The 9778-nt window shown below is 30.5% G+C and overlaps 1 protein-coding gene across 1 annotated transcript; it reads left to right on the top strand.

Annotated features, from left to right (window-relative positions):
• Positions 1-5388: 5388 nt before the first annotated feature.
• LOC133286767 (primary amine oxidase-like) lies at positions 5389-9523 on the top strand. Its single transcript, XM_061484213.1, has 5 exons — positions 5389-6191; positions 7094-7475; positions 8065-8178; positions 8432-8970; positions 9259-9523. Exons 1-5 carry the CDS (start codon positions 5389-5391, stop codon positions 9455-9457), a joined length of 2037 nt encoding a protein of 678 aa, XP_061340197.1. The 3' UTR covers positions 9458-9523.
• The last annotated feature ends 255 nt before the right edge of the window (positions 9524-9778 follow it).

Here is a 9778-nt window from a genome sequence, read left to right as displayed (position 1 = left end):
GCGGTGAGAATCGAACTCACAGCTAGTTAGTCACGTCAGCTGTAATATCGTGTAAAGAATCATTTCAATTAAAAATTTGAGTTATTGAATAAAACTACATTAATAATTTTATATTTCTCTAACATAATTACTATAATGTGAAATGTTAATAGTAAAGTTACGAATGAAATCACAAGAGCTGCTAACATGCATGTACAAAATAATTGAACTTTGTTACTCGACGAAAGCAGTGAAAAAACTTTTATAGGTTATATAGATTCTTAAAAAAAAATGCTGAATTTGATAGTTTTTTTGTTGTGGTATTAATAAATTTTAAACCACATATATTATTTATATGGAAGTGAATCATCTCATATGTTAATTAAGATGACTATATCATGTAAAAGAATTATAATCATGCAAAGATTAATTAACAATGATAAGTAAAAAGAGAGAGGGATATGTAATCATAAAATCACTATCATTAATTTATCTTAGTGGTTATAATTCTTCCATAATCATATTAAATAAAATATGAAATGATTCATTTTTTATTTATACCTTATTTATAATTGAAACTTTAAAAGAGGCGGCTGATCATTAATCACTCTAATTCCTTAATTTATTGTTCAGACTTTTACAACTTTATATGAATAAAGAATTAGATTTTATAATATTGCATACATTGTCTCAACTCTCAATTGTCTCGTAACGATTCTTTGACTGATCTTTATTCGTGAATAGTAGAATGGGAAACTGATTGTCTTTAGTTATAATATCGCGGGAAAGGTTATATTTTAATTATAAGTGTATAGTCTATCATACTTAGTATAAATTGTAAAAAAAAATTATAAACGAATTTTTTTTCAATATTATATATGAGAAAAATATTTATTCTTTCAAAGTATATAAGCTTATATCTTTTTATATCTTAACCGTTAATTTTCTTCCATCAACAGTTATAATCTATTGAGTCAAACTTAATGAGCCAAATTTAATATTAATTAATTAATAATTTTGATCCAATAAATTATAACTGTTGACGGACGGAAATCAACGGTTAGGATCTAAAAAGATATAAGCTTCTATCTTTTAAAATAACATATGTTATTCCTATTATTATATATATATATATATATATATATATATATATATATATATTATATGGCCTCAACTGTCCCATAACTTATTTATTATAATATTAAATGTGGGGAGACTCGCACGGACCGGCACCGAAACCTTATTTATCAAATGAAAAACAGTGCCTGTGTATCAATAAATAAAAAATTCAAAAAAATAAAAACAGTGCCTTCATAATTGGAATTTTCTTTTATTCTCTTAAATAAGCAAAGTGCATGTGATTATGACAAGACTTGGCCTGTTTTTCTTTTATAAGCCGGCAATTAGAGCTGAAAGTGGGCTGAACTAGGTCAAGTTTTGCTCTAAAAAGTTCAAATTTACGTCAAAAAATTTTAATTTGTCTGGTCCAAGCCTAGTACGAGTCTAACTGTTAATCTGGTTTGACCCATTTATAAAAAAACAAATAGCCTGGCCTAGTCCATTAGCCTATTAATTTTTAACTTTCAAGTAGAATAATAAATCAACTTTACAAAATACTAAAATTTTGTTGCTAATCCAAAAATCATAATTTCAACGTCCAAACAGAATCATGAATTATAACAAAACTCATATAATCTGCATTTAAGTCACTTTCAAAAGCAAAATGCTCAAACTAAATAATATATATTTAATCAAATCTAACAAACAAATTCATACTATGTAAATTAAAATAACAACATGAATCCAACAAACACATCACGATGTTTGTAGTAAGAATAACTTCTCCCAAAAATCTTTTAATATATTCATATACACAATGTAACATACTAGGATGTTTGTTTCTCCTACATAAAAAATAAAATCAGATATCTATTAAAATATTAGTGAATATAATTAAGTTTTAAATAATTACAATTGATTAATTTATATTTTTTATTTTTTCTTCATGACATACTTATTCTATTTTATTTAAAATTTTAATAGTACAATATAGGCAAGTCTATAGGCTTATAGGCCAGACCTTGTGAAAGTAGACATACGACCTTTTTATTAAATAAGTTTTTTCAAGATCCAAGTCTAGCCTATTTTACGAAATATACTAGGTCAGATCTGACCTGACATCGGCTGAGCCGTAAGCCCCTGTAGGCCAGTCCGACCTAGTTTCATCCCTACCGGCAATGCAGCAGAACCCTTTGTTTATTATTATAATTTTTTAGTATATTGTTTATTGTTTTTCTTATATATAAGAGATAAATGTTATCTATCTATCTTATTCTTTATACATAGATAAATGTTATATCAAAATGCAATATTTTAGGTTTGGGGTAAGCAACCAAAAATAAATCAGAATTATAAAAATATTTGTTTTAAGGTCACAAAAGCTATCTTTTATGACAGAAATATATATATATATATATATATATATATATATATATATATATTAGTGGCATATAATCCTTTTATTTTAGACTCGGTTATGAAGACTTATATTATCCTGTCCTTTCTTAAGACTATAAATTTAACAAATATAATTATTGAAATTAGTTAAATATTTATAAGCATTTAACTTTATCTTTGATATTTACTTAAGTTTTAAACATATATTATACTTTAAAATAAAGATATACAATAAATTATTGACTATATTTGAATTAAAACTTTTTATCTAATGACTGGATTGTTACAATTAAACATTTATAAAAAGTTATTAAATGCTTCAAATATAATAAGACTTATTCTTGAAATAAAACATTTTAACTTCATCTTAATAGCTTTTAATATTTTTTTTTATTTAGAAAAAAACAAAAAAGAAGAAAAAAATATTGAAAAAAATATTGAAAAAAATAAAGTATTCCATTAATCTATGATTTTTTTTATTTTTATTTTTTGGTTTCTATTTGGTTCTCCTTTTGAATTACCTTTATTTACAAATATTTGGTTATCCTTTTAATTTCTATTATTTTATTTGTAAATGTTAACTTCAAACACTATTTTTTTTTTTTTTTATAACATCAAACACTATTTTTAATTTCCCTCGTGGTGTGTTCAAGGGGTAATTGATTCTAAATGAAAATGTGGGGGCTTTTTAAACTTTTCTCAAATAAAAAATAAAAAACAAAATAAGAAGGAAAGTAACGTACCTTTTTCTCATTACATCCATTTTTTTTTTTTGATAAACCATATGTTACTGTAATATTGTTCGGAACATCTATATTATGGTGGATAGGTATGGTTGAATTAAACTGAATTTTTTGAAAAATCAAACTAAATTGCTTTAAAGGTTCGGTTCGAAAAATATTCAGTTCGGTTCAAAACAGATTCGGTTTGATTTCAAAATGATTCGATTCAGTTGGAAACGGTTCGATTCGATTCAAAACCGATTCGGATCAACCCTATTCTGAAAAGAAGAGAAAAGAAAAAAATTTAAAAATTAAAGAAATAAAATAACAAAAACCAGTTCGGTTCATGAACTGGTTCTTTAAAAATCAATTTGGTTAATGAACTGATTTTTAAAAATCAGTTATTTTAAGTATAGTTCACAGTTCAATTCAATTTTTTTGGTTATTTTACACATATGTAGTGGTGAGGGTAGCTTTCCCAATTTTCTTTTTGCGTTCATAAGGACTTAAACCAACTTATTACATTATCTTCGTTTCCTCTCTCTCTTAACTGATAACATTTAACTATATACTTAAAATCTATTAGTCAAAATAATATTGGGTTTTATAATTCTCATATTGAAGGAGAATTGAAATCTCATGTTGTAGAGATAAAAAGCATGTGAGACCCATGTGTTAAAAAAAATTATAGGTAGGACCCATGTCAGCACGGAAATCGAAGGGTGTGTAGGAAAATTGCAATTCTCATGTTAAATGAGAATTATAAAACCCAATAATATTATATGCAAACTTAATCAAATCCCGCACCACTAGGGATACCCTAGTGGTGTTGGGTGTGTTTAGGGTGTATTAGGTGTGCGGTTCGATTCCCTGTAAAAAAAAAAAACTTAATCAAATCCCTAGGTTAACTTATCATAAATTAATTGTTGTCTGATTAGTAACAGAAAAAAGAAAAAAATGTTCTTCCCCAGATAAAACGAATAAAAAGCGCACTTTTGTTTCTAGAAGTGAACTAATAAGCAGGGAAGGATATTCAACTCTCTTTGCCCTTCTGTGTTTATCTTTAAAATAATAATAAGGATTCTGACTAAAATTATTTGTCTGTATTTCAGTGGATTAGATTACATTACAGTTCCAGAGAAACGACTACAGATTCCTCGACGAGATTATGTTACGAATTGACCCTAGCTAGCTGATATAAGGTGGATTAATGCTAGGGTTTAATTGGCGATCCAAGCCAAAACTAATAAAACAGGGTTAGTTCTAAATAGGAGTGTAAATGAGTTAGATCGATCTACATGGGCTTATGACCTAGTCTACATTAGACCAGATTTGGCTTATTATAAATAGTAAAATAGAACAATTTTAGACTTTTAAAAAATTCTATTTAAAAAAGAGACCATAGTCTTTTTTGTACGTGTCGGGCTTATAAGCTTACAGACCGACCTATATCATGTTATTTATTTAAAATATAATAAATAAAATTATTATTTTAATAATTTTGAATAATAAAATAATACTATTTTAGTTATTCTTTTAATTATTGATTGTTTAATATGCTTAAACAGATTAATAGACGTAGATCAAGACTTTTATTTTTTAAATATAAATCAGCCTAAACTTATAATTTGGGATCTACACAGACTAGTAGAGCAGACCATACTCAACATTTTTTACACATACCTAATTTATTTAAGAAAAAACCTAACATACCTGACCTATTTAGCTCCCTGATTCTAAAATATACCTTGTCAAGTGCCAACTTTACTCTATCTGACATGAGTTTTCAGTTTTTTTTTTTTTTTTTTTCTTTTCCTTTTTTTAATCCAATCGTCAAGTAGCAGATGGCATATATTTTCTAACCAAAAGCAAAGCAAATTATCCGAGTCAATCAGATTATTCGGAAATCAATAAATTAATAGAGAAATAAAAAAAATTTATATACAATTTTTTAATTAAATGAAAAATTTATTATCCCTCGTGTTATAAGATATAAGATTATTTCCTACATAGAGGTTAAAATATATGGATTCATATTAAACTCTGTAAAGAGAACATGGAGAGAAAAAAATACGAATCACGTGTTTTTCTTTTTATGTGTGTGTAGATTGTAACTTTATCTCATAGGAAATGAATAGTACATCGTAAAGAAAGGATCTAATGTCTTTTTAAGGGCAACAGGAGAAGCTATGCATTGTCCAGAGCAAGTTACTGCCACACAGCTTGCACCATGAAACTTCTGAGGCTCTTGTCCCTGCTCACACTCTTCTTCTCCTTGTTGTTCATCTTCCACACACAAGCAACAAGTATCTCTGTTGGCCCGCTGAAACTGACATACCACCCATTTGACCCTCTATCAAAACAAGAGATAACACTTGTCCAAACTATAGTCCTAAAGAAATATCCCACTTCAACTCACAGGGTCAACTTCCACTACGTTGGTCTAGATGACCCTGAAAAATCCACTGTCCTCAAATGGGTATCTTCCTCTTCCCGTGTTCAAACCTCACGAAATGCCTTTGTCATCGTTATGGTCAACAGCGAAATACACGAGATCTTAATCAACCTAAGATCCTCGAACATTGTCTCTGACAAAGTTCGACGTGGAAATGGTTTCCCTACACTAACCGTTGATGAACAAGGCGAGGCCAGTCTGTTGCCGCTGAAATATGGTCCCTTTATTGAGTCGGTGAAGAAGAGGGGTTTGAATCTATCTGAAGTGGTGTGTTCTGATTTCACAGTTGGGTGGTATGGGGAAGTTAAGAGCCGAAGGGCTTTGAGGATCGAGTGCTTCATGAAGGAAGACACTGCTAATATCTATGTGAGGCCTATTAATGGAATAACAATGCTTGCAGATATTCATGACATGAAGATTATTCAGTACCATGATAAATCTATGGAACCTGTTCCTAAGTCAGAAAACACCGAATACAGGGCTTCACATATGAAACCACCATTCGGTCCAAAGCTTCATTCTTTTGCTTCCCATCAACCGGAGGGGCCAGGGTTCACCATCAAAGGCCACACTGTCAGGTAACGCTTTTACACAACATATAAAACAGTTAAATATTGTTTCAGTTTTTTCATATTCTCATGGATTATCTTACTATGACCCATGAGTTACAGGAATAAGAAAGGAAGAGATAAAATGATGTGTGTATCTATCTATCCAAAAAAATAAAAATAAAAATGATATGTGTATTTGGGAAATGGTGATTACAAGAGGAAGAACACTTTTGTAAATCTTCAGCTAATTATCCCATAATTATGTATTCTTACTATTAAAAGAAAAATTAACTATAAAGAAAGAACGAGGATATTCTTACTATTAAAAAAATTCATTATCAACTTATTAACTATTTAATTATTATTGAATTAATATTTTTTCACTCTTCAAATTTGTTTTAACATTTTCTTTTTGATTCAATAATAATTATATAGGTTATAAGTTGGTACTGAATTTTTTTATTAATAAGAATATCCCTCCCGAAGAAATTGGTTAAATAAATGCAATTAAATGGATCATTTTTTCCAACTTTAAAAAATGAAGCCTTAATAATAAGTACCCAGAGAATTTTCCGTACACGAGTTATATCCTCTTCCCTACCGAATAAATTTTCCGTACAAGAGATATCCCCTTCTCCTATCAAAGTGTTTCATTTCAACATGTTCCCTCATTTCCTTACCTAACCTCATGATGTCGACGTAACCCCTTTTATTCGTAGATCAATTGGCTCTAGGACTGACATTATTTTTTTAATATTATGTGATCCAATTATGGTTGAATCAATAAATATTGTATGAAATCTGTTGAAAAAACTTATATTCAAAGGAATACAGGCACGAGTGAGTATATATGTATTAGGTAAGATGTTACGTACGTGAGCATGGTTTGTGTAGTGACTGACTTACATTGTTTTGTGTGGTTTGTTTAGCTGGGCGAACTGGAATTTTCATATAGGGTATGATGTACGAGCTGGTATAATAATTTCAACAGCAAGAATTTACGATGCTGAGGTACACAAATATCGTCACGTGTTATACAGAGGATACATTTCAGAGCTGTTTGTGCCGTACCAAGACCCAAGTGAGGAATGGTATTATAAGACTTTCTTTGATGCTGGTGAGTTTGGGTTTGGTCAGTCTATGGTTTCTTTGGAGCCCTTGCAGGATTGTCCCCCACACGCTCAGTTCTTTGATGTATATTATGCGGGGCGTGATGGTACCCCACAACACTTGGAGAATGCTTTTTGCGTGTTTGAAAATTATGGCGCTATCAATTGGCGTCATACAGAAACAGGCATTCCCAACGAGGAAGTAAGTGTATCCCTTCCCTTTTCTTAATTTTTATTTGTTCACTTTCACAATAGGATCCAGGGATTATGTACCCTTTTTACACTCTTTTTAGAATTTTATACTTATTTTGAGATATGCCAAAGCAGTTAAATAATTTGACTTTTTTTCTATGAATTTTATGTTTATTATGTTACATTATGTAACATAACTTTTTTACACATAATTTTTTTTTATTTTTTTTTTGGAGTTATCCAACTCTAGTTATCTCTTTGAGACGAGTTGGCTCCCTCCAGTATTCCCACGAGCTTCGACTCTTTGAGCCGGCTATAGGACTAATCCGAAGTGTGGGGAAACAGTGATGGCTAAAGATTCAGCCCCTTCCCAAAAATGCATTCAGCTGAAAACACATAATTTTATATAGAGCCCAACATTTAATTTTTATCTCTCGTCTCTTTTATCAATTATGTGTATAGGAAAGTTACTTTAAATTATTTAAGCTAACTTTTGAATTACCCTTTTTCTATTCTCTTGTGTTTGTTCTTTCTTATTGTTTTTATTTTATTTATGTACATTTGTCGGAAATGAAAGTGACATGTATGGCTTTTGTTAGATACGAGAAGTTAGGTCGGATGTCAGTCTAGTGGTTAGATCAGTGGTCACTGTGGGCAACTACGATAATGTAATGGATTGGGAGTTCAAGACAAGTGGCTCAATCAAGCCTGAGGTATGTACTGTTTCCCTAAGCTAGGTGTCATTTTTAATTATAATAAGTTGGGAACATGAATCTAATTACACATTAATTTTAACTTTTAACAATGACAACCCTTAATGATGAGAGATGTTCTACAATGACATTTAACTTCTATGTTTGTGGTATGATGCATTTTCAAGTTTTAACTTTAAACAATGACAACCCTTAATGGGAAATGTTCTACAATAATCTAATTTTAACTCGATCCTTCAACATGCTCCAATAGATATCACTATCAGGCATGCTGGAAATTAAGGCAGTGGATGTTAAGCACAAAGACGAGATGAAGCAAGATATGCATGGCACTTTGGTCTCAGAACACAGCGTTGGGGTTTACCATGATCACTATTACATATACCATCTTGACTTTGACATTGATGGTGTAGACAACTCCTTTGTGAAGACAAATCTGAAGACTGTGAAAGTAACTGACAACAGTTCAAAGAGAAAGAGCTATTGGACAACTGAAACTCAAGTTGTTAAGACTGAAACTGATGCAAAGACCAAGCTTGGGATGAGCCCTTCTGAGTTGGCACTAGTGAATCCTAACAAGAAGACCTCCACTGGAAATGATATAGGGTACCGTCTGATTCCAAATGCTGCAGCACATCCCCTTCTGATAGAGGATGATTACCCTCAAACCAGAGGTGCTTTTACCAACTACAATATTTGGGTTACCCCATATAATAGGACTGAGAAATGGGCTGGTGGACTATATGTTGATCAGAGCCGTGGAGAAGATACATTAGCTATTTGGACCAAAATGTAAGCATGCTTAACTTTTGTGCCTATGGTCATGGGTTGAAATTTTATTTTCTTTGGTGGGTTAAATTATTTTACACCGGTATAAGTTATGCTTTCAATCTTGATCATTGATCTATTTATATTTAACGGTTCTGATTTATTAGATATTTGAGCCGTTAAATATAAATAAATCAATGATCAAAATTTGATATAAAACTTATTATTTTTACACCGATATAAGAATATCTTCTACTTTTCTCTATATATTTAATTCATGCTTGTTTTGAAAATGCAAATTAATGATTGCAGGAATAGGAGTATTGAGAACAAGGATATTGTGCTGTGGTATGTAGTTGGAATCCACCATGTTCCATGCCAGGAAGACTTCCCATTAATGCCACTATTGAGCACTGGATTTGAGTTGAGGCCAAATAATTTCTTTGAAAGGAATCCAGTCCTTAAAACCCTTTCTCCAAAGCATGTTTTATATGGTTGTGGGAAGCCATAGATGTGTTAATTTGATTCTGTGCTTTGCCACTTTCAGTACTTTATTGACTGAGAGATGAGCCAAGTTACTTGTGGGTCATGAGTGCTTTGAGAAAACAATGAATTTGAATAAATGATTAGTATCATATTGTATTTTTCTATGTCTTGGTTGAACTGAACATGACTGAAAGAAGTTATGAATGTGATGTGAGTCCCATGTGTCTAGCTTCGTTATGGCAAATCAGCATAAAGTTGCACTTACCTTTCCTTCCATTGCTGAAAAACAGAGACAAGATCCGTAACGTAAAATAAAAATAAAAAACAATACATTCGACTATTAAAA

Source organism: Gastrolobium bilobum, unplaced genomic scaffold, assembly GCF_033153095.1.
Source record: "Gastrolobium bilobum isolate Gb01-03AN ecotype WA unplaced genomic scaffold, APGP_CSIRO_Gbil_v1 utg8697, whole genome shotgun sequence".
Taxonomy (NCBI): Eukaryota; Viridiplantae; Streptophyta; class Magnoliopsida; order Fabales; family Fabaceae; genus Gastrolobium; species Gastrolobium bilobum.
The sequence above is the reverse complement of the archived record's forward strand: the minus strand, read 5'-3'. Positions and strand labels throughout refer to the sequence as shown.

Bases quoted from the DNA above. Each gene is read 5' to 3' on its own strand.
- LOC133286767 (XM_061484213.1), top strand. From the start codon at position 5,389: ATGAAACTTCTGAGGCTCTTGTCCCTGCTCACACTCTTCTTCTCCTTG. The intron at 6,192-7,093 runs GTAACGCTTTTA...TGGTTTGTTTAG, and splicing joins ATCAAAGGCCACACTGTCAG to CTGGGCGAACTGGAATTTTC. The intron at 8,179-8,431 runs GTATGTACTGTT...ATGCTCCAATAG, and splicing joins GTGGCTCAATCAAGCCTGAG to ATATCACTATCAGGCATGCT.